The sequence below is a fragment of the Mirounga angustirostris genome, unplaced genomic scaffold (assembly GCF_029215605.1).
Source record: "Mirounga angustirostris isolate CCGP_5_RB_7025 unplaced genomic scaffold, mMirAng1.0.hap1 SCAF_15, whole genome shotgun sequence".
In the NCBI taxonomy this organism is placed as follows: Eukaryota; Metazoa; Chordata; class Mammalia; order Carnivora; family Phocidae; genus Mirounga; species Mirounga angustirostris.
In genome coordinates this window covers 66,993,327-67,018,856 of record NW_026991723.1, presented here as the reverse complement: position 1 = coordinate 67,018,856, position 25,530 = coordinate 66,993,327, and the positions used below count along the sequence as shown (strand labels likewise).

The 25,530-nt window shown below is 45.6% G+C and overlaps 1 protein-coding gene across 4 annotated transcripts in view; it reads left to right on the top strand.

Moving 5' to 3' along the window:
- The window catches only part of LOC123849865 (phospholipid-transporting ATPase ABCA1), a 126,122-nt gene that overhangs the window by 21,255 nt on the left and 79,337 nt on the right, over positions 1–25,530 (top strand). For all 4 annotated transcript variants that reach the window (XM_064579297.1, XM_064579296.1, XM_064579299.1 and 1 more), the window contains exons 3-5: positions 7,464–7,557; positions 11,569–11,710; positions 13,046–13,164. In XM_064579297.1, coding sequence (XP_064435367.1) covers positions 7,464–7,557; positions 11,569–11,710; positions 13,046–13,164 — 355 coding nt within the window. The remainder of the gene's footprint in view (positions 1–7,463; positions 7,558–11,568; positions 11,711–13,045; positions 13,165–25,530) is intronic.

Sequence of the window (25,530 nt, the reverse complement as noted above, 5' to 3'; positions counted from 1 at the left end):
TACAAGCCCCTATAGTTGGCTTCTAAATCTGTTTCCCACTTTGCTTTTTTCTGAGTTCTAAGCCTGTGTCCCCACTGGGCTATCTTAACTAGGCTTAACATGTTTATAACCAAAATGATCATCTTTCTTAGACTCAAAGAGCCATAAGAGACCTTTGAGAGAATTTAATTAGTGTTTCTCAAACTAGAATAATCCTTGGACCTTTTTTAGAAGTACAAAAATGTCAAGGTCCCCTTGTGTTCACGAAATTTCTTTTTTATTGTAATGTTACTTAAACGTGTACATATGTGACACTAGATATAAACCTCTGTGCTTATAGGCTATCATACAACCATATGACCCACGCATACTTACAAATGAAATGCAAACCATATTGCAAAACCAGTGCAACTCAAGTGAACATTGTTAGTGGAGTAAGACATCTGCCTTGTTCAGCTGAAACCAAACTGTAAGTCGTAATGTGAATATGGTAGTGAAGGCCGTAGTGCAGATTCTTTTGAGGTTGGACATTCTGTATTACTATGTGCTAATGATTCCATTCCTCAACCACTTTCCCAGTGACCTTCATTTGATGTCATTTGGCTTCCGTTTGGTCCAATCTCATCATTTATAAATTGTGTCTGCATCTGTTCCTTTCTCATTAGTCTGCTACAATTACATTGCTGCCAACGCAATCACGGACACAAATATAAACTTAGGCTTTGAAATCTTGTGCCAGAAGTAGTTACAAAGTAGGCATTCAGAAAATTCAGTTACGTTTATTTGAATTTGTTTAGGTGACCCCTGAAATGAAAACACAAAATGTTTAAAATCCTCAGCAGAGACCTCATATTTAATCCCTCAGGAATATATATTCTAGTCTGAGAAACAATGATTTTTTTTTTTTTTTTAAGCCCCTCATGTTACAAATGGCGACCTGAATCTTAAGGTCACTAGTCAGAGAGTGGAAATTAGAGTCCATGTAGCCTACCTGTCTTGGTGACAATAGATAGTAAAGTATAACATATTATTATATAATATAATAAAAGCAAGCACTTAGAATGAGTTTCCATGTGCTAGGCACCTAAATGGGTTATTAATTGGATTAATTCTTTAGAACCCCATGAAGTACTGTTGTTTCCTTGTGTGGTAGCTGGGGTACTTGAAGTAGAGAGAGTTTAAGTAATCTGTCTGAGGTCCACATCGCTGGTCAGGAGCAAATGTAGGGTTCAGATCTAGATAACCTGACTTCAGCATTGGTACTCTAAATCACTATGTCAAATTGCTTTTCTTTTCTTTTCTTTTTTTTTTTTAAAGATTTTATTTATTTATTTGAGAGAGAGAATAGAATGAGAGACAGCACAAGAGGGAAGAGGGTCAGAGGGAGAAGCAGACCCCCCGCTGAGCAGGGAGCCCGATGCAGGACTCGATCCCGGGACTCCAGGATTATGAGCTGACCCGAAGGCAGTCGCTTAACCAACTGAGCCACCCAGGCGCCCGTCAAATTGCTTTTCAGTAGTATCGTTATTTTTTCTATTTTCAGTCTCAAAATCTTGACGTTTCTGACCTTTTTCCTCACCTTTGCTCCTGTTTCTCATGGCTGTTCCCAGCTTCTGGTGTTTCCAGGTCCTGTGTGTTCATCACCTGTCCTCACTTCTTAACTATGGTGTGGTTTGGGTCCCCTGCCTCTTCTCATTCTCGTGGCGGCCGCTCACATAATGGGAAACTGTGTCTGTCATAGTGTGTCCATTAGCCACTGAGTGGTGGAAAGAATTATAGCATCTTAGCAAAGAAAGCAGGGCTCAAGGGTAGTCCAGTCCTTGATTGATTGATTGATTGGCAGGCTTTGCTTTGTCTGCACTGAAGGTTTAATGCCCATGGATCTTAAGTGCTGACTAGTAGCTACTTCCCAATCCACCTGGCTTGGATTTCTGGAGTATGTTGTTGAGACAATAGGACTTGTTAAGCGTTTTGGTGCCATTTTGTTAGCTCACATAGTCAGAACCAGCCCTGCCCACTAGGCAGGGGGAGAAGCTCCATGATAGTTCTTGCTCACAATGTGTGGAAAATCATTGCTTGTTTCCCATTTTCTCAGATCCTAAAGTATACACACCCGATCCCAGAGTCTGGCACCCAGCATATGCTGAAATCGTATTTGCTGAACGAGTGGTGAATGTGTCAAATGGGCCATCAGTGTGCGGGTCTCAGGAGGCTCTCCTGTTGTGGGGGCCTTGTGCTGCTTCCGGGAAGAATGTGTGAAAGCTTGGAGCTGAACAGTATACTCCAGAATAACCCCGTGGAAAGGCAGCATTTGCCCTTTCTCTCTGTGTCCTTGTTTGCTGATGAATCCTGGGGACCTCTCTTGTGCCCCCATTGTCCCCTCATGGGGACCATCAACCAGGGTTAGCTTTCCGTTGTTGGGCAAAGAATACACTGAGTTGTGAAAGTTGGGGGCAAAGCTCAGTTTGGGTCCAAAGTAACGGTTAACTTGTGTGGGTGGCAGTCATTCAGCACAAACAGGGCTTGGGACAGGAAGGGCGAGGGGCTTGAGAGTTCTCAGGATCCTCATCTGGTTTCAGGCTGAGCCAGAGGCCAAGGTCCCATGGAACAGATGGGACAGTGTGGCCATATGGCCTCTCTCTTTGGCCTTTGCTACTAATTGTCTCCATGAGATCTGATTAGCCATGTGGCTGGGAAAATAGGTAATTCTGATTTTTGCGTGGAGTATCAGTATTTGGACATTGGTTAATGATAAGGAATAAACTATCAAATAAATAAAAATTAAAACTCCTCATTTAAGAGCCAGTAGAGAATTTTCCAGGGTAGATGAAAAATTTCCACATTCCCTCCCCACTTCCAGTTCCAGCTGATACATTTCTTTTTTTTTTTTTTTTTAAAGATTTTATTTATTTATTTGACAGAGAGAGACAATGAGAGAGGGAACACAAGCAGGCAGAGTGGGAGAGGGAGAAGCAGGCTCCCTGCTGAGCAGAGAGCCCGATGCGGGGCTCGATCCCAGGACCCTGGGATCATGACCTGAGCCGAAGGCAGACGCTTAACGACTGAGCCACCCAGGCGCCCCAAGCTGATACATTTCTTCCTTGTCCTTGTTCCTGGCCTGGTAGTGATGGTTCAAATCCAGATAGTAATTCTAATTTTTATTTAATTCTAATTCAGTTCTAATTCCAGCTTGGCCACCATGTGCCTCAATGGCTGAGGGAAACCCACTTCTCTTGAGTTTTAGTTTTGTCTTCTGTGGAATGAAGAATGTTAGAACACAGCCATTTACTGTTTCATTTGGATGCATATTTATTGAGCATCTACTACATGGGGGGCAGCATGCTGGGTGTACAGTGGTGAAGCAGGCAGACGTGATCCTTGCCCTCACAGAGCTTACTGTTCAGTGAGGGAAGCAGATATGAGATCCATGATCACAGAAGTGAAAATAAAATAACAAACTGTGTTAGGTGTCAGGAGAAAATAAATCAGACAAACTGTGGCACTGTGTTAGATACCACCCGGGTATGGGTAGGGACTTAATTTAGGATGGAAAGTTAAAACAGGTAAGCCGAGAGCCCTGAAGTTCAAGCCGGGGAAGATCAGGAGCTCAGAGATGAGGAGCACCATATTCCAGGTAGAGAGAAGGTGTGAAGGCCATGGGGCCGAATGCATGCTCCTGAGTCAAGGAACAGAGAAGCCAGTGATACTGGTGGGGTGAATGAAGGCTGGCTGGAGATGAACTGGGGATCGGCAGGGCCAGATCACGCCTGGCCTTGGAGCTGGAGAAGGACAGCTGAATTTTATTTTATGTACAGAAGAAGTCTCTCAGGTGGATGGGTCATGATTATGAGGATCAGATTGTGTGGTCCTTGGCACTGAAGGGACTTGAGCGACAATAGCCCAAGGCGACAGTTGTAATCCTCACATGTATATGTACCATTTTACGTTCTGTTTTCTTCTTCCACTTGACATTATTTGGTGTGTATGTTTCCATATTTCCAAATAATCTTCATAGTTATAATACTTACTCTTAGTGTGTAAGACTGTGTTTTGTAGTTTTGACATGCTTTTATATCCATTATCTTCTTAAATTTCAAAACAATTCTGAGAGGCATGCATTAAAATCTGTGTTAGTAAGAGAAGGATTTTTTGGCCCTAGCATCGCAGGATGCCATTGACATTCCTGGTAGTTTTACAGTAATCCACCAGTGTAGTTTTAATTTGATAAATTCATACCCTGTTGCCAACATTTGAATGTTTGTTTATTAACTCTCTGGGCCTCACTGTACTCATCTGTAAAATGGGTACAAAAGCACAAGGGGGTCACTAGAACTGGGTTCAAGTGCAGGTGCACTCTGTTACCAGGTTGCGGGTGATAACCTCTCCAAACCTTAGCTTCATGGTAACAGTGCAATCTATCTCAGAGAGTCATTATGAGAATTAAATATTAGAGATGAGATATGTAAAAATACCTGCTATGCAGTCGGTGCTCACTATTGGCTGTAACTGTTATAATTCACGTGACCTTGGTGGAACCAGTTGATGTTTTGTGACCTTGCCACTAATGCGGTCATTTCCCACCGGGGCCATGTGCTGTTTCAATGCCATGTGGCCTCTGGAGTTGGGCAGAACTAGCAGTTAATCATAACTCTGCCTCTGTCTCCGTGACTTAGCCCTCCTTGAGCTTTAGCCTTGCCACATATAAAATGGGGACAGTAATGGTTCCTACACCACAAGGCTGTTTGGAGGATTAAATGAGATAATCCATATGTAATGTGCCTACTACATACTGGACTCTAAATAAAAAAACAGTAGCTACTATTTATCCTAAATGTACAAATGGTAACTTCAGAGTGCCAAGGTTGGTGACTATCTTACTCATACTCTTCATTTAATTTTGTTTTTGTTTTTTTTTCTGAATTCATTATTCTTTTCTGAGTTCATTCACAGTTAATGCCATTTTTAAAAAGTTTATTCCTGTTCATATTTGTAAGTGATTTTATGTAGCTGTAAGCTTGTAATGCATACAGTTTTGTGTTCTGCTTTTTTCACTTAGTGTTACATGGTTAATAGTGTCTGTGTTTCATAGATGGGAGGACAGCATAATATACTGTCCAGTAGATGTACCATAATTTAATCATTTCCCCAGTACTGTGCAACTAAGTTGTTTCTGATATTTTGTAATTACAGTGTTTCAGTGGATGAATAACTTCATGTATACAGCTTATTGATATTTTAAATTTAGTTCTGTAGGATGAATTCCTATGCATGTTACTTGGTCAAAGGGGATAAACGTGTCTTTTGACTATGTATGGTCAAATTGCTTTCCCAGACAGCTCCACTGATTTATATTTCCATCTTTATTATTTCATAAGCTTCAGTTCATTCTCTTACTCAGTCTTTTTTAAGACTTCCTATGTGGCAGGCTTAGTGAGAAGAAAGTGACAGTGGGGGAGAAAGTCCTTTGAAGTAGGGCCCCTGCTGTTCCAAGTGCTGGTGAAGGCACGGAGTACCTGGGAGGTTCCAAGGAGGGGCTTCCAACTCTGCTGGTAGAAGAGACCAAATGTCATTGAAAGCTTGGAGATTTCAGTGTGTGTTGCCTCTTTGGGATTATTTATAGAAATATGAGGAAGACCAGCCATGTCTTTGGTCTTGGAGACCCCACTGAGAGCATGCTTTCTTCCAAAGAGGGACCCATTTATACCCCCACCCCCCGTCACCCCCCTACGCCACCATGTGCTATCAAATAGTATAAATTATTCTTCATGGTTATATGGTAACAGTGGATTTTTGTTCCTTTCAAGAAGTAATACATGCTCATTATGGAAGAATTAGGAAACACAGGAAAGTGTTTAAAAAAAAAAAAAAGTCACCCATCTTCTTATCACCCCAGGACATCTACTATTACCATCTTTGTATTTCCTTCCAAAAAGACGATTTTAAAAAAGACTTTAATGGGTAATCATACCGAAGGTTTTTGGAAATTAAAAATGGGTTATTTGAAATACCAAAATGCAACCACAAATGATAAACAAAAAAGCAAAAACACTCTGAAGCACCAGCAAGAGCAGAGAGTTTAATTAATTATGATCTTTTCACAGGATGGAATATCAAAATGGCCATTAAAATCCATTTTTAAGAGAATATCTTGTCATGGAAAATACTCCCATTGTAATGTTAAATGAAAAAGCAAAATACAGAATTATATATGCTGTATAATGTCAGTTTTGTAGAGAAAAATATTCATGTATGCATAGAAAAAAAAAGACCAAAATATTAATAGGGGGCATTGTTAGCTCAGTTTACTAGGGATTATCTTTGGAAAGTAGGATTAAGGGTGATTCGTATTTACTTTTTCCTACTTTTCTAGAATTTTTTAATTTCAAATTTTCCACTAAAAATGTATGGACTTAAAGATCAAGAAAAAAAATTCTGTTTGAAAAAAAAAAGGGGGGGGATTTCAAGCCAGTGTTCTATTGATTTTGTGGTTCTGCAGCCACAGTTTTAATTACTCATAACCACAAGGCCCCGTGACTCTTCTGGGCTCTTTGGTGTTCATCCTAATTAGAACCTCAGAGTCTAGAAATGAAGGGAATGAAAGAGGTGAGAGTCTTCGGGCAGTGTAGCTCACCCCTGGTTCAATAAAATGATGTCTTAACGATTTCCATCTTGTCCCTGGGCTTATTTATCCCTTGGCAACTCACTGAGGCAGGGTTTTCCTTTAGAGACACTGCACTGTTTTAACCAGAGTGGATCATGCTTACTTGTAAGTTTAATGATCTTCTAACCGACTGGAGAAGGTGGTACGGAGACCCTGATAGACAGGGAAGGAGAACTTTGCATTTTTCCCAGCTCTTTCCAGTCCTGGAGGCACAGAGGTCCATATGGAACCCTGTGTCAATTTCCATTGTCCTTTGGAGCCTTAGCCCAACTGTGTGTGCCGTTTAAGGAGCGGAGGTGGTGTGTTGAGCCCAGCAGGTTGCCCCGCCCTCTCCTTTCCACTAAAGGTCCTTCCCTACCTGACACTGCCCGAGGGCTGGGAATGCAAAGCTGACTTGAGTGCTTGCCTTCAGGGTGCTCCTATTGCCTGAGGAAGCCAGTGGTGGGTGATTTCAGGCTGGAGGAAAAGGCTCTGGGAGGAATATGCATGGGTTACTGTTACAGGAGAAGGGTTTCTCACTTAGCCTGAGATTTTAGTCAAGGAAATGGTGCTGGAGTGTGTTGAAGAATGAATAGGAAGTAATGAGCCAGATGAAGCAGGATAGGAAGGGTTTTCCCTTTCTTCAGGAGAACACAGAGGTGTGGAATAGTATGTTATGAGAACTGCAAACAATTCAGCATTGATAAAGCCTGGAGAGTAGTGGGAGAGGCTGAAGAGCCCATCAGTTGTTTAATTAACAACTGTGGATTTCCCAAAGCCCAGTAGAGTTAAGCACCCATGTTATTTTTTAAACTCACAGTGCTCTGTCTTATTTCCCTCTCAGTGTCAGCTGTTGCTGGAAGTGGCCTGGCCTCTGTTTATCTTCCTGATCCTGATCTCCGTCCGGCTGAGCTACCCACCCTATGAACAACATGAATGTGAGTATCTGAGTGTCCCACGTCAGACTGCTGGCACGCGACATCCAGGCAGTGGGCACGGACTACATTTGTCCTAAGCCACTATCTTTAGGAAACACCGCACATGGTTTGGAATAGAAACGCTTCCTGTTTTCTGATAAGGCGTGAACTCAGGAGACCATTTTCAGTCCTAGCCAATGGTAATAACAGTAATTATAATAATAGCCAACATCTGTTTCATGCATTTTAGATCATGAAAGTAAAAGCAGCTTACCAATAAGTCAGAGGATAGTGATTAAAAGAGCCCCCTGAGGCAGTGCCTTAACTCAGCTCTCATCTGGACCCTGCCAGGTTTTGTTTTTTTTTATATGCATTACATCTTTATTGCACAGTTGCAAATCAGGAACATATCATTTTAAGCAGCATTTGTGTAGGACTGCTCAGATTGCCTAATATGATTTCATTGGATTGTCAGAACAACCTTGTATAACAGACCCTCATTGTTAGCGTTTGCTTTAATTTCTCAATAAGTAAACTGGAGTTCCAAAAAGTGCAGGACTTGCCCTAGGTCACACATCTAATAAGTGACACAGAGGAAATCGAGCTCCAGTCATCTGACTCCTGGGCATGTGTTTGGGTGATGGCCTATATAGTGAGGGTAGAAAATACAGTAGTGGCTAAGAATACAAGCTCTCGAAGTCAGGTGACCTGGGTTTGAATCCTGGCCTCGACGCTTACTAGGTATATCACCCTGGGCAAGTGACTTCACTTCTCTGTACCTGATTGTCCTCAAGTTTATCAAAGGGGAATGACGACACCTACCCCATGTGGTTGTCCTGGGTGTCATTCTGTCATCACCGTCTTTGTCTCCTGGCTAGGCTCATTGGATGGACTGACCGCAGAAATGTCCCAGTCTGAAGGGTCAACGTTTATGTGGGAGGTTTTACTGGGACCTCTGTTCCATTGCTTCGGTGCCTTTTCTTACCATTAGCTAGCTCCGCTCACAGCCCGCCGGCTGCACAGGATATTTTTGCAGGATACTGTTCTTCGAGGAAGAGATGGGGTTAAGGACACCTTTTAATTGTGTTCTTAGGCTGGTCCCATCTCTCTCACAGCACATAGTGGCAGTTTTTTTACCTGCTAATTTGCTAATACATCTTATACGTATTGAAGTTTAAAAAAAATCCAAAATCCACAAAACCTCAAGAACATTCTACCAGATGCGTTTTTTTCTGATTTCGCCAGAAAGGAAAAGAGCATAAAATGAAATATATGCTCAATTTGTGGGCCTGGGATGTAATTCTGCTTTTTCTTTTGGTGCCCCAAAGATTAATGAACAAATGCATATTTGATTTTATTTTAGCATTACCCTAAGCTTCACTGAAGTACACGTTTTAGGGTTTTAGGGAAAACTCAGCCTTTTTATCTGCTAGGCTGTGCTCTCTCAGGAATAATCACAAGCAGGCAAGACGGTGTAGTGGAAATAGTGCGTACCTTGGCATCAGACAAATTGGGGTTTGTTTGGATCCTTGCTACACCTCTTGCTGAGGTCATGACCTTGGGCAAGTTGTTGAATTTTAACCCAGATCCCTCTAGATCTAGATTATAGATTCTAAGAAATGTGAAATTGCTGTACTTACAGAAGGCAGATGCGACTTTTGCCCCCACCTGTGCACTTCTTGCAACCTTACCTTCCTATTCTCACCACCTTCTAGGGACCTCGCTAGAAGGGCAGAGAGCTAAGATGAAGCCTGCAGAGGTGTCTTGTGCCTGGGAACAAAAGATGGGTGTTTAATTCTTCCCCATAAATCTTTCCGAGTTTGATCGAGAGCCATCAAGGTCCTAATCACTTCCCTGGGCTGTGGAGGTCCATTACGATATTTGATTGTCGTCCTGTATACCAAATGCCAAGTCCCCCTACTGCCTTTTTTTTTTTTTTTTTTTGCAAATCGGGTGGGACCTCTAGGGAAGGGTCTTTGTTTTAATCCCCAGGGATTAGCTTGAAATAACTTCCCCTCCACTGCCCAGTGCTGCCTGGACCAACACCACCCTATTTTGGCTGCCAGTATCTTCAGGAGGTTAAAGAGAATCCCTTAATTCTTCGAGTATTTGGTTGGGTTACATAAACTTTTCCCTGCATGAGGAGCAGCTGACCTAGGCAAGGGACCTTGTTTGGTTTTCCTTGAACTATTAACAGGGAGATAAGGAGGTTTACTGAGTAAACGTTCAACAGGCCAGAGTCCCTGCAGAGGGTGGCCACAGTGATCAGATCTTGTTACATCCTTGCTTTGGAGGTTGCCTCTCTGGTTGGACTATGATAGAAGGAAAAGAAAAAAGGGACCCCAATATTAGAAATGCAGAGGGTAGCAATTTCTGGCTGTAGCTTACCTTCTGGGGAGACTCTGTTAGCATATCTGCGCGAAAAGGGTAAGATGAATGAAATGGGATTCCTGCTCTGGAGGAAGGTCGTAGCTGTGGGGTGGAAGGAGTATTTCTGGCTGGAGTGGTGGAATGAGTACTGTCGTAGGCTCACAACCAGAGTGCTGCAACCGTCCTGACAGGCTCGCTCTCCAGGCCTTTGCCCTGGGCCAGGCTCTCTGCTACCTGCTTTGCCTGTAAGAACTCACGCACTACTCACTGCAGCTCTGTGGAGTCCACTGTATTTCTGTCACCGTTTTACACCCGAGGAAACTGACGTAGGGGTTGGGTAACTTGGCCGAAGTTGCTACTTAGCAAGTTGCGGGGACTGGATATGAATCCCTGTAGGTCTGACCCCAACCCCTGTAAAACTGCACAGCCCTTTGTCACTTAGAGCCATTGTTTTTAATGGTTGTTAACTCTCTTAGGGTCACAGGTAACCCTGAGAATATGATGAAAGCTGGAGCCATGGCCTTTCTGTCCAAAGGAATTCACACATGCTTGGTCCTTCGGCTAAAAGCCCCTGGTCCCAGGGCACATTTATCTTGATCCTCATCAGTGGCCCCTGTGGCTGCCTACTACAACCAAGGTGTGCCTCTGACACTGAGGACCTACCCAAGGACCCCCAAACCTGCTGTTTGTCAGCAGCTCCTCCGTAACGAAGGGAAAGGAGAGTGAGGAGGTGACCTATGGGATGGGGCTCGTAGTTTGGATGAGCGGCAGAACAACACTGACAACAAAGGTAGCTTCACAGATGACATCTGACCCCAAGTTAGCATGTTTATTACGTGCCTTTAAGGAGCTTATGAGCTGGCAGAGGAAGAGAAACTAACATGTTTGGCCAACAAAGGATAGTACCCGAGGGGACTGAGAAGAGATAGAGCACAAGGGAAGCCTCAGATATAAGGGAAGGAATGTGGATTGGGATCACGGAAATGTGGGTTCCACTCCCAGTCCTGCCCACTGACTCCTTCAACAATTTTTTTTTTTTTTAAGATTTTATTTCTTTATTTGAGAGAGAGAGAATGAGTGGAGGGGGAGGGACAGAGGGAGAGGGACAAGCAGACTCCCAGCTGAGCAGGGAGCCTGATGTGGGGCTCGATCCCAGGATCCTGGGATCATGACCTGAGCTGAAGGCAGACACTTCACTGACTGAGCCACCCAGGCGCCCCTCCTTGAGCATTCTCCACCTGCCACTTCATCTTGCTGTGGTCTCCTTAGAGAATGAAGGAATTGGATCAGGCCATTCCCAGGGCCCTCCATGTCTCTGGCAGGTGAGGCAGGCGGTGGAAGGTGAAGTAAGGGTCGTCAGGCACTTTCTGTGTGTGGTCTACTCTGCCCCTCTCGTCACTTCCCCATGGCTGAGGTTATGAACCCCCATCCACAGATGATGCAGGTAGATTAAGAACTACTGTCTGATGCCAAGTTTCCAGCTCAGGCTGGGATTAGTCCAGAGGTGGCAGGTGTCTGGGGTGTGAGGGATGGGACACACACATTTGGGATGGAGCAGTGTACGGGTGGAAGCAAAAGAGATAGAGGGTCCTGTCGAGTCCCCAAAATTGCCTCAGAAAGTTAATGTGTCTCTTTTTTTTTTTCTTCTTCTTGATTTCATAGGCCACTTTCCAAACAAAGCCATGCCCTCTGCAGGAACGCTTCCTTGGGTTCAGGGGATTATCTGTAATGCCAATAACCCCTGTTTCCGTTATCCGACTCCTGGTGAGGCCCCTGGGGTTCTTGGAAACTTTAACAAATCCATGTAAGTACTATATCGGGTTTTCTTTCCAAACTTGTCAGTTAATACTCTTCCTTCCCTTCTCAACCTCTGGAGAATTTTGAATGGTTGAATTTGAGTGAGGTTGTTTTTGTAAAGATTTGAAGAACAAGGGCACGGAGAATTGCTGCCAGGATTTAAGACTGTGGGATCTTACTTTGGTGCATTTTAGGAGTAACAATATGCAGCTCTATGACAATAAGGGTCCTGTGGTTGGGGGCCATTCTTCCAAAAACCGGTCAGTAAGTAGGGGAGGGGGAGACGCAGCATGTCAGCTCTGTGCATTCATTAGCCTACTCACTTAACAACATTTCCTGTGCATTTGAAGTGGCTGGTCTAGGTGTTGGGGGAGGTGGTACAGAGATATGCACAGGAGGGAGCCTGCCCGCAAGGAGCTCACTGCCTGGGCTGGGCGAGTTTGGTCCTTTGCTCCCAGATTCACTCTGACTCTGTCACTGCCCGGTCATACTGCGGTGTCCCAATGTCTGCAGGTCTCTCTCTTCCCCGGTGTGAGTTCCCCAAGGGCCAGGATGTTGCTTCCTTTGCTTTTGTCTTCTTGGCTCCTGGCTTCAATACTGGACATAAATATGGACTTAGTAAGTGTTTGCTGAATGAGCCATTGAAGATTCTTGGAATGCACAGAACCGTGGCATGAGTTCGAGTGGACAAAGGACTGTAGGAGATGTATCAGGACAGTTCCGAGGAAGCTGCTGCCAGGCCAGACAGGACAACATTATAACGTCCGTGGATCTTAGGCTTTGTAGCTTTCAGGGACCTCCTTGCACGCAGAAATATTAAAAATTTTATTTGATAAACTGTGTTGGTGTAAAGATGACTATAATCTAGGTTGGATTCATTATCCTATATATTCATCCTGAATTTCTGAATTTCATTTTTTTTAATTCTGATTTTAAAAGACATTAAAAATTTTTGTGGACCCCTAAGAGCATCCTGGGCCCTAGGCACTGTGCTTCTGTGTCTCATGGATAAGTTGGTCCTGGATGTGTGTGTGTGTGTGTGTGTGTGGGTGGGTGGGTGGGTGTGAGGCCTTCCTGGAGAGGAGGCACGTGGGCTGGGCCTTGAAGGGTGGTAGGATTTGGTTGTGTGGACACCCGGGAAGAGCATTCAGGGCAGGGATGGCAGGTGGATGGGAAAGAGCCCAGACTATCGGTGCTGCTGGCTGTGGCGAGCAGTGGGATTGGACCAGGGCTGGCCCATGGAAAACATGGCGGGGCATGTTTTCCTGGCAGGTACTTTCTTCAAGCCAGAGAGGCAGCTAGTCTAACCAGGGCTTTTCTTCTTTTCTTGCACCCCCTGCAGCGTGTCTCGCCTGTTCTCAGATGCTCAGCGGCTTCTTCTGTATAGCCAGAAAGACACCAGCATGAAGGACATACACCAAGTTCTGAGGACGTTGCAGCAGATAGAGCGTTCCAGTCCAGGTAAGCAAATGCCTTCTGTGCATTGGTTCATGATTGGAAATCGGCCTACACGGGGTGAGACGGCAGCCCAGGTGGCCTGCTACTTGTTCCTTCAGCACTTCCCTAGGGAGCTTTCCTCCTCAGTGGCTGGCCTGTGTGGCCTCTCTGCAGGTGTTGGAAGACAGTGAATGTGCTGGCCTCCTCCGGGGAGACAGAAGAAAAATCACCGGAGAGGAAGGGCACAGGCCCCGCGTTAGGACAGTTGGGGGGTGCGGGTTGCTGCCAACTCCATTTTTTTTTTTTTTTTGGAGTTGCCCGTATGGTTGCCTCGAATGGGCTGATTTATAGACGTGATGATTATGTGCACCTAAGAGCAATTAAAGTTGCAACTTGATATGGATAGGTGAAAGTTCTAAAAGGGAAATGCAGCTCATCTTCTGCCTAGTCATTTGATTTCGTCTGATGGGCGCTTGATGTCTGATCTTTTAAAAGTGAAGTCTTCATCTCTGATCTGGTAAGTAAGCTTCTTGCCGGCCACTGAGGAAGTGTCTGAGGAGCAGGCATGGGCTGCAGAAGTCATGGAGCAGCCTGCCAGGCAGTGGCCTACCAGGGGGACAGTCTCCCAGGTGCAGGCAGTCACGGCGTGCCTGGTCTGTAGAGAATTTAAAAGTAGTAGTGAAGCTGACTAAGAGTGGGTCTGCTTTTTGTCATCACCATGTACCGGTGGTTCTAAACAATGTCAGTCATAAATTACTCCCCATCACAGGCCAACTGCTGCCACCGCCCCCTCCAGGAAAGTACCTTTTACTCGGTTTGGTGTTTTAGGAGGGATGGGGAGGGTCAGCTTCTGCCGAAAAGCCTCCCGGTTTGTGACCCACTTGGCAAAAGAAGAAGTGGTGTGAAGTGCTAGAGTTTCCACCAGACTTGGAGCATTTTCTTAGGAAGACAGAATGGCCCTTTCCCCCGGCAAGAGAAGATGCAGTGAGCAGCTGGGGCCCAATGGCCCGGGGAGTCGTGTGTAGGTGGTAGGAGGAAGGGGTCGCTTCCCCTTGAAGAGCGGCGTGGCCGTGAGTGGGCTCCTGGGTCAGCTGCGACGAGCTCCTGGCTGGACCACTCTGGGCTGCCCGGCCGGGCCCTCTGGGTGCTCTTTCCTTGCCCTGTAGGCCCCTGACCTTGCACACGCATCTCTGTCCCATCGTAGGACCCAGAGGTCGCAGCCACCAATCAAAGTCTCCGTCCTTTCTGATCTGCTGGAGGCCCCTGCCTGGCAGACCAGAGGCAGAGCTGGGGTTATTTCTCCTACTACAGAGACTCAGTGTGTCCCATAGGAAAGAGTGCTAGGGTATTTTACTTTGTAGCTTTGTGACTTTGTGAATAAGTCATTTAGGCCCCTTGAGGCTATTCTTCTCATCTGTGGAATGGGGACAATAGGAGAACCTATCTGGTAGGATTGTCGTGAGGAATAGATGAGATAACACATGTAATTCCTTAAAAACAGCCCCTGACACAGAGGAAGTATTTAGTGAATATGAGCTGTGATTATTTTGAAGTGGTGACATGTTAGCCAAACCATTTAACCTCTCTGAGCCTTAATTTCTTCAGCTGTAAAATAATAGGTAACTTGGAACATAAAATGTCAGACCTGACACAGTGTCTGATGCATAATAGATGTTCAATAAGTGGGAGGCACTCTAATTCTTAGGTGTCAGTGAGGTATTTCTGAGCACCTGGCCTTGCTCTTCTGCCTCTCAACTTCATGGCTGGGGAAACAGACTAACGGATGGGGCTGAGTTTTAGATCTTAGTGGGAGCTTCCTTAGACGCAGGACCATTTTTCTTCTTTGAGCAACTGGAGACATAAGGTAGGGTGGAGAAGAGAAGACAAACCTGTGTCCAAAAAACTTTCTCTGCAGAGCTCTGAAGAGAGGATCTCCTCTGATTTTGATTATATTACAGCAATGCTTATTACTCATCTCTCCATTCACCCAGTCCGTTCCCTTGTCTACCCTGCAGCTCCTTCTAGATCGGTCCCCCCTTTCTTTGCCTGTCTTGCACCACTAAGCCAGGCCTTGGACTGGAGGGAAATGCTCAGAAATGTTGCTTCTTCTAGGCAAAATCAGTCACTTTTTGCCAAATTTGAATAGCACTCTAGATTTCAGAGAGAATCCAAGGCTGGGGTATGTCAGTGTAGATCCTAACCTAGAGACCTGTGTTTATCTGCACCGACAGCCCTACTCATGGTATGATGATGGGCTTAGCCCTCTTACACCATCACTGTCAGGATTGGAAGGATCCTTGCCCTCATCAACCTTCTCTACTACACACCCACTTCCTATGATGAGACCTACCTCTCACATGGCAGCCCATTTTGGGGAGTAATAGCTCTAATTAGCAGAACATACTCACTACCCTGCTTTACCTTCCAGTCGATGAGGCTAATTCGATTTCCCTTGAAATATTTAAAGACAGCTCTTGTGTTTTTTTTCCCCCTTTCTTCCTAAAGTCTTTGATTTTTCTAGGCTAAATGTCCTCCGTTCCTCTTCTGGAATATTTTTTCCTCCCTGATTTCTGCCTTTCCTCTGGTTGTGTTTCAGTGTGTTTATGTCTTCCTTGAAGTTTTTTTTTTTTTTTTAATTACGTTACGTTAATCACCATACTGTCTTCCTTGAAGTTTATCAGAAATTGCAACGGTATTCCAGCATGGAGTAGAAGGGGATTTTTGTCTCCCGTGTTGTGAGCACTCTATTTCTGTTAATGCAATATGAGATTGCATTGGACTTTTTGGCATCCACGTCACACTGTTGACTTCTACTCTGCATGCAGTCAACCAGTATTGCAGTCTTTTAAATACACAGTATTGCAAGTTACTTGTTCTCCATTTCTTAATCATGCTGTTGGCCAAAAGGGAAAACATCTATTTCCTTTCTATTTTACATTTTTAAACTCCCTATGTCATTTTGTCCTACCCAAACCATTTTAGATTCTGATTTTGCCATGTGTATATTTGCTGCTTCTTACTATTTCCTGTCACATAGGAATTTGATAACTAGCTCTCTTTGTTCTCATCCAAGTCCTTAATGACTGTGGCCTAAGGCTGGAGGTTTCGACCAGTCCACTGGAGACTAATAACCCCTTTGGACTACTACTACTCAGGCTCTTACAGATTCACCAGCCTATGGTGTCATCAGTGCTGGGCCCCTGGCCTGTGATCTAGTTGGAAGACTTGTTATTTCCTTCAGCTTAGATTCACTAGACTATCCACAGATAATTTGTGGATATGGGGGGTCTGTACTCAGATACTATCTTCTAATCCCATGGCTTCCTGGACTGGAGCATCATTTTATTTCTATTTATTGGATGAGACCTTAGAGGTCTTTTAGTTCGTTTATAGATAAATGGGTTGACTCATTCAGTCATTCAGCCAATATTGATTGAACTTAATACGTGCCAACAAGTGTTCTAGGTGCTGGGACACAAAGGTGTACAAAACAAAATGTCCCCGGTTCATATGGAACTTCTATTTTAGAAAATAACCTGATCCAGAAGGGGGAGGGACTTTTCCAAGTTTGCACCGCCACCAGAAGGTTATTCTGGGAATGGAGGACGGCGAAATGTTGCTTCATGAAATTCTCTTTCTACAGTGCTGTCTTATGCTGTTCCAGGCATCCTTCAACTGAGAAGGCCTCTAGTTTTAAGAATTAAATCACAGACAAGTCTAATTACTCTTGAAACTATCCTAATGAGAAACCCACGTAGGAAGCCTTACAGAGGGGCCTTGCCCTATTTTCTCATCACTGGAACTCTTTGGACATTTTATTATTTTCTTCCAAAATCTATAACCACATGGGTTGAGCAGAGGTTAAATTAATGTTTGGGAGTCCATGTGAGGAGCATTCCTTCTTCATAAGTCCCCAACGTGACTGCAACACAGCAGAAATACAAAAATTGCACAAATTCTCAGGAACTGTAGAAAGAGTGACAGGTTTAGATTCTGTCTCTGAGATGCAGACTGGCAAGGATGAGCGTGTCTCTGAGTGAGTTTGATGTAGTATCTGAGATTATTTCAAGCAGTATACAGACTACAACTTTTAATTTTAACTCCCATCAAATTGCAACTTCATGGGTGATACTGCTTAGGAGGATGTTAAATAGAAAACGTGAAGTTACAGAATACATTTTTGTTTTCTGTCCATATGGCAAAACTTGTGAGAGCAGTTTGTTAATGATGGAAAATTGGAATATGCTGGTAGAAGAGAAAGAATTTGGGGCTTTGTGTTAAGGTTTGTTTTGGGAACAAATTCAGGCTCTACCCCTCATTATCTGTGAACCTTGAGCATGTTTAGATTATCTCTGACCCTCAGTTTACCTAGAAAGTAGAGATTACCCAAGGGTCATTGAACATTAGCTCAGATGACATCTGTGGGGATGGCTAATGGGGGGGGCACAGCACATAGTTGACACATAATAAATCTGAGCTGGCTCATCTCCCCTTCTGTTCCTGGCTGACTGTTTGGTTTTACCAATTTGTTCAACCTCTCTGGGCCTTGACTTTCCTTGCCTTGAAATTGGGACTTTGGCACAACGACCTGAAAATGTTTAATCTTGGAAACTTGGTCAGTACTTGGAAGGGGGGGGGGTCACCTGGGACTAACCAGTGATGTGGGCTATCCCCCAGACTGTAGTTCTCCAAGGCAGGACGGGGCCTTGTTCACGGCTCTCCCCCAAGCATTAGCAGGCACATGGTAAGCAATCGGGGGATCTTTGTGGAATAAAAATGAGAGAAAATACCTGCCCTTTCTCCCTCACAGAATATTTTAAGGGTCAAGTGAAAGTGCTTTGAAAGGTATAAAATCCCAGCACATGTAATTTCCCTCGTGTGAACCCAAATCAACCAGGCTAAATAATAATGACAGAAGTTCTTCATATAGTCTCGGCTTGCTTTCTTCCACAAGGTTCACCTTCCAGAACGTTACAGGTGCTGCCATGAACCTGGAGGCCGGAAGTAGATTTACTGAGAAGCTAAAGAAGGTTCACTCTCCTCGGCCCCTTTGAAGGCCCTGGTAGAGATCTTAGCTATCAGAAAGTGTCAAAAGCAGGATTTTTAAAAAATATTTTTAAAAAAATACTCTCTTTCATAAAGAGAGACTCCCAAATTGTGTCGGCCTCAGGCCTCACAGACCTGCAGCTGCTCTTGCCAGAGGCCCTGGGGAGACAGGAAGAAGTGCCATCTTCCTTAGCCTCCCTCTTGGCCCTTCCCCCTAGGCTCTGCCACCACACCAACCCACCTGCCCCTCTCTGGTGAATCTGGCAGGTTCAGATGGGGTGACTAGCCGACTGGCCAGAGCCAAGGCCTCCCCAGTAGGCCTGTGTCACTCAGATCAGGACTGAGCTAGAGAAGATGTCCCTTTGCTTTCTGCTTTGTCTTTTCTACTTGTTTCCTTTTCAGCTATTTAAACGTATCGGTTAGTGCTACCCACCAGGCTCTTTAGCCAGCTTCCTGCTGAACATCTCTGCTCAAACATCCACTTTACCCCAATGCCTCATTCCTTCCCCAAATCCTGGAGTTTCCACTACAGACTCTCATCTCTAAATGGCACCATGGGGCCCAGGCTCCTCTTGAGTTTATGCCAAGCGCGGTCAGCACTTCCTGCTTGGCTAGAAGTTGGGAAATGCACATCGTGGGGCTGAGGCTTCTTGCCTTCCTGGGTGGGCCATCCTCAAATCCCCTATAAGAAGTTCCCAACTCCCCGACTATCCCTCATTTTCATAGTTAGTTAGGCTCTTGTCCACTGCTGTACCCCATGGCTGCTCCCTCAGCCACACCATTGCTTATGCTGCTCTGGGACAATTCCTATGCTTGTGGAGGTGCTGTGGAAGTTCTGTGTCTTTATCAGCTCTGACCTGGCCCAGTGGATAGGATTACGGGGGCGTTCTTTGGTGTGGCTGGATGCCAGATCCCCAGGCTACCCCATGTAAGGGGCTCAGCAACTTCCATCCTTAGCCAAGATCTTAGCTCTGCAGGTGTCAGGCCCTGTCCCAAATTACAGCCACCCTAATCCTTTTTAATGGAAGCTGAGTGGGTGTTCTGTGGGACTTCAGAAGATCATCTTCTGGACCTGCTGAATCAGGCCAGGCCAGGTAGGTGGGACAGTTGAGAGATGGCTTTCAAGCTATATAAGTAGGACTGGCAAGTTACACATATCTGTAGATGCCATGTACCCAACCATCCACGTGAATGGCACTCCCCCTGAGAATTATGCTCCCTGAAGTTGGGTAGTGCGTGGGCTACGTGGCTCTTTGCTGTGGCCTGGAGGACCTATCCCAGCACCTCCCAGTGAGGACTAGGGTTACAACTGGCCCCCCACCGCACCTGGTCCAGGGGCTTCGGAAATGCCTTCAGTCCGGGATATAGAGCCCTCTGAAGCTTATGAGAACTTTTCTAGGAAAGAACAAGGAAGAACTTTGGGCATTTTGTCACTGGGCTAGAGATGTCACTCTGGAAGACATGCCACATCATGGAGATCGAGGGTTGGAAGGCGGCAGGCATGGAGGAGAGATCTAGGGCAGCTCTGCGTGCACCCCCACATCCTGACCTGGGTCTGGAGCTTCTCCGTCCGGACCTTCAGCTACATTTTGTATGTCAGTGGTATAGCTGCCATTTTCTGAATGTTCATGGGACAAATCTGGTTGGTTTGGCCTTTCTGATGTGGTTCTGTAAGACTTCCGTGAAGTAAGTCCTTGGGGTTATGCTGGATTTTACTCAGGGAAAAGGGTCCTAACTTTGTGACTGTTGGATTTACTGGTAATACTGCGAACTCACCGTGTGGACCTTTGATTCTGCTCTGATCTTTGAAAGCCAAGCAGACCTGATCCCCCGAGGGCAGGGCAGGTGTTGGTTACAGGGCAAGGTGGCAGGGAGTTGAGCAAACATCCAGTAAACATCCACTGAGCAGTATAATTTAGCGCTAAGAGAACACTTGGCAGCCTTGGTTCAAATCTGGCTTTTCTGCTTCTCACCTATGTGACCTTGGATAATTCCATAACATCTCTGTCTCTAGTTTCCTCAAAATGGAGATACCAATGAGCTAATATGGGTAAAGCATTCAGTGCAGTGCTTGGCCTGTAAGAGGCACCAGGCTTGTACTTCAGTTCACTGCATACCATGTGAGGTAGGGGATTTTGTTCCTTTTTATGCACAAGAAGGAGCTGAAGTTCAGAGAGGCTAAGTAACTTGCCTAAAGCAGCATAGCTGGTAAAGGGAGGAAGAAGGCTGGAACTTCAGTCTTTCATACTCTGCTGTTACTCCATCCTAAAGAGAGCAGCCCAGGGTAGCCAGAAACTTCCCCAAGGTCACTGGATAATGGAGTATGGATGGCTGGCATCAGCAAAGAGACAAGAGGGCTTCTGGGAGAAATACCAGACTTCCTTCACTTCCCAGCTTCATTGGGGAACAGGCATGGGTGGAACGTTCCCCAAGGCCTGTCTAGAAAGAACATCCTGTGACTCACAACCATTTCTCCTTCCCTGCCTGAACCCCTTCTTTCCATTATGGACAGCCACCGAAGTTGAGGCCGCAGCCCCAAACTTTGTTTTCTGTCCTTGTGGGCCCCCTGTGAGTCATCTTTTGGGGAGATCTGATGACATGTATGTCATCGTTATATCATCAGACTGGAAATTTCTTGAAATCTTTGCGTGATTGCAGTTCACGTTCTGCATGCACTTGTTGAAAGGGCCTGGAGTTTCATATTTTGAAACTTTTCAACCTACTGTGAGGAAGTTTTCCCAGACCTGTCAACAGCCAGGCTGTGTCCTGGAGCCCAGGCCGCTGGTTTCCATCCAGGGTAGGGGTCTGGCCCCAGCTAGGCTGTAATCAGGTAGATGGAGTGCTGCACAGCTATGTTGAAATATTACTTGAACTAAACTGAATCAAAGGTCAACTTTACCCAGACGAGAATAGAAAACACAGGGCGCCTGGGTGGCTCAGTCGTTAAGCGTCTGCCTTCAGTTCAGGTCATGATCCCAGGATCCTGGGATCAAGCCCCACATCGGGATCCCTGCTCCGCGGGGAGCCTGCTTCTCCCTCTCCCACTCCCCCTGCTTGTGCTCTCTCTCTCGATGTGTCTCTCTCCATCAAATAAATAAATAAAACCTTTAAAAAAAAAATAGAAAACACAATTACACTCAATTACAGGACAGCATGTACCCCACAATGGTAGACTGCCTTTAAAAAAGTTGGATTGTTAACGTCAAAAACATTGTTTCAAGAACAGTGTTTCATGTGTCTCGCTTTTCCAAAGATTTATTTACCCCGTGGGTGGCAAAGAACAGTTTGGGAGTCCAGTGTGTTTCTAGCTGAAAGCCTCCCATCTCTTGTGCTCTCATCACTGTTGCGTTGAGGCACAAAAGACAATCTTGGAGTGACATTTCATCGAACATCAGATGAAGTTGCAGCAAGTAATGATGCTATTTTACATTTTGATACATTGTTACATTGAAGGCTTACAGTGGCATTAGCGGGTTGATATTATCTCCATTTTATTGACGAGGAAACAGGCTCAAAAAGCTCAAAACAGGCTATGTCTGTTGCCTAGGGTCACAGAATAAAGCTGTAAATTGAATCTGGGTCTGTTTGACCCCGAGGCTTAGCTTTTTTCCACCGCATCATGCTGCCATGTTGCCTTATTCCAATACCAGGAAGCATGGGTGGCATCATCCATCTTTTGATGCCAAAAATGTGATAAAGTGATTTTAAAGAGTGAAATGATGCATTGAATTCCCCATAAAGTAGAAAGAGCCAAAGCTTTTTAGCCAGAGCTGATTAAATTCGCATTTACCACTTGCTTGCTCTGTGACCTTGAGCAGGGTATTAACCCCTCTGGGTCTGTTTCCACATTTGAAAAATGGGACTCTGACATTTCTCGTAAGCTTGTTTTAGGCATTCTAGAAAAAGAGTACATATACAGAGTCTGATGCTCTGTAAATGCTAATCACCTTCCTCTGCCCACAAATCACTCCTTTGTCCCTATCTTGATACATTTTGTTTTGAAAGTAAAGGAAAACTAAGTTATTTATACATTATATATATTAACAGTTATTCCTTTAGTTCAGCCCTGGAAAGAATGAATCCCTTTTCAGCCCCTACCTCATCTTAAACTCCTCTTCCTTCCCTCTTCTGTGTTCCTAGAGCTCTCGAGGTCCTGGGGCTAGTTCCGCTCCCACACTGCTGGTGTTAGGTGTGTCTGGTTGCGTTTTCAGTTGGAGACCCGCTCATCAGTGAGGATTGATGCCTCAAACGCTCTTCTTTCTTCCCAGCTCTTTTTTACTCTGCCCTTTCTCTTTGATACAGTCTTTCCTGTTCTGGACTCTGTGCTTCTTCATACTTTTGGCCTCTTTCCTTCTCCTTGTTCTTTGCCTTTTCCAGGCATCTTCTCGCACCTTCCCACCTCCCTGGCCTTCACAAAGCATTCTCCATGAACAGTGCTTTCAGCTCTTTCCTTGCTTTGTCTACTGCTGGCTCCTCATCTCTTCCTCTCTTTCTCTTCAGGTCCAGAATTCATGTGGGCCAGTGTGACCTCCATTACCTTTCATCTCTTGTTACCTTCATTTCCTGCTGGGTCCAGAGCCAGCCGGACTGCCTGTCACCCTGACTGCATCAGGAGTGCTCCTGGCCAGTGTGAACCCATCACCCTTTCCCCCTGGGGCCACTGTCTCCACTCATTCTTTGGGGACCTGGTTGCCATTCAGGTTCTTATCAGCTGACATCAGTCCTCATTCCAGCAGCAACCAACAGCACACCTTGCCCACTTCTCAGTAAGACATGGGTCTGCCACTGTAGATGTCTAGGTGAAGTAGAAAGTAGGTGTCACTCTCCACCCCCTGATTTTAACGGTGACTGATTGTGGAGTTGCAGACAGGGCTGGAGGCTCACAGGTCCGCCCACCTCATCCCTCTCCATCTCCCCTTGGCAAGGACAGGGATCATGTCTTCAGATAGCATCTCGTTTGTTACAGGCTCCTACCTTCAAGGAGCACGGAGAAATATTGTTCCTTTGAACCACAGTACTAGTGTTTTGGGTTCGGTAGCCATTCTGTAGTTTATTGAATTAATGCAAGCTAACCCTATGTGTTTCATAAGCTTAGAGTACTTCCATTGGTCTCAGGAGAAGACTCTGGCTTCCCTGGTACTTGCCACAAAGGGTTCAGGGAGCATAACCCTAAATATTCTGGTTTCTCTTGGGACCACTATACATAATTGTCATCTATGAGTTTATCAACATTTGTTTTGAACTTGTTTAAAATAACCCAGACTCCTAGTAAAGGTAAACCTCCATTTCTAGAAAACTGGAGGCTCGGAGAGCGTAGTGATCTCTCCAAGGCCACATGACTGGAAAATTCTGGAACTGAGGTTTGAACCAGGGTAGCCAGACTCCAGAACCTTATACTGGTTATGCCTACATATCCCCTCAGCAAGCCCTCAGTGTAGTAAAGAAATCCAAGCTATTCTTGCAGAAGAAAGTAGAGCCCTAACATCAGGAAAAAAAGAAAAACCCTAACAACAAAAAACACCTGAGTGTGTGTGTTACCAGCCCTTCCATAGCAGAGAAATGTTTTAAGGTTTTGTTTGTACGGCCGGACAAGCTTCAGCTGAGTAAAGCCAGGAGTTAGAATCCAGCCTGGTCCCCTCCAGGCCATTGCCCATTTGACAGGGTGAGGGCTGGGAGACCCTCTTGGGGTCCTTTTTAGAAGACTGCCTGGGCCTTGGATGGACGTGCTCGCTTTCTGCTAGTCTTTTTTTTTCTCCTTTGCCTTCTCCACCCACTTCTCAAGCAGCTGATTGCTGTGGTTCCTTTTCATGTTGAACAAAAGCGACTACAGGGATCTTGAAACTTGAGCTGGGGCCTGGAGGGTACTGACCGAGAGTAACCCTGGCCGGCTCTGTGGAGGGCTTCCCTCCTCCGCCTTCCTGCTGGCCCTCCTTCCTCCCCGCTGGCCCTCCCCCTCCTTCCTCGTCCTCTGCTGGGCGGGAGAGGCCGGAAGCCACGTTAAGTGGCCGAGAAAGCATCTTGCCTGGTGCAGGGCCTCTCCTGTGGCCACTGTGGAAGTCTTTCCTTAGCTTGGTCAGTGAGGCCTGGCTCAGAGGATTGGCAAGAGACTGAGGAATCTGCCCTGTTCTTCCTCAGCGCACAGACACACGTTTCACTTGTTTTGTTCTTTAGACTCCAAGATTCCGAATTGGGGTTTTTTTTGGCTTTTGTTTTTTTTCTTCTTCCCTTTGCCCTACCTTTCTACATCCAAAGCAAAGCGTTCGGGAAATGGAGAGGCCACCGTTTGCTCCTCCAGGCGCAACCGAGGAGGCTGAGTTCGTGGGTGGAGTATTTTGGTCCATATTGGAGAGATTGCAGCAGGAACGCTCGCTTGGCCTTTTGCTGGATAGTGAGTCTGAGTCTTCTCCGTGGGCAGTGGGGACTCACATTGAATTTCGCGACCAGTCCAGCTCCGTGATAAGCATGTACACCCTGTCAGTTACCTGTGTAAACTGTCGAGGCCCATCAGCTCTTTCCTTCTGAAAGAGTACTTTCCCAGTCTTGATCTTGGTTTTCACAACAACTTGTGAATGGTATTAGCTCCATTTTACGTCCAAGGAAACCAAAGCCCAGAGAGATTAAGAAAAGGGGAAAAGCAAGGTTCCTGGCTCCACACTTCGCACTAAGAGCAAAGCCAGGACTTGAATTCGGATCTTCTGGTGCTTCCTCTGTGTCAGGCAGTGCTGTGCTTTGAAATGACAAAGTCCTGGCACTTTTTTAAGATTTTAGAATGTGAGCAGGGGGAGCAGAGGGAGAGGGAGATCTCAAGCAGACTCCATGCTGAGCATGGAGCCCGACACGGGGCTCCATCTCACGACCCTGAGATAATGACCTGAGCTGAAACCGAGAGTCAGATGCTTAACCAACTGAGCACTCCCAGACGCCCCTCAAGGCACTTCTCTTCTTCTGGCAAAAAGATGTGTGCCCAGACAACTGTAGCTCCATCCGTGTGCTGCTTGAGGGAAACAGAGGAAGTTATTAGAGCACAAGGACAGCCACCTAACCCATCTTGAGGGTGGGAAAGTCCAGGCAGGCTTCCTGGAGGAGATGACTCATGGGCCAAGTCATTAAAAAAAAAGGGTAGGAATTAGCTAGGCCAAAGGGAAGAAGGGCCATTTCAGACATCTGACCTTCTCCATATTCTTGGCTTCTCCACTCATTTTCCTGCCAGCTACATAACGGAGAAAACCGAGACCAGAGGTACCAAGCCACCCCACTCTGGCCCCCACTATACTCCTTTCTCCTCCCTCTCCCAGTCTACTCCCCAGATCTTAGGTTTTGAAGAATCTTCTCTATGTTTATCTG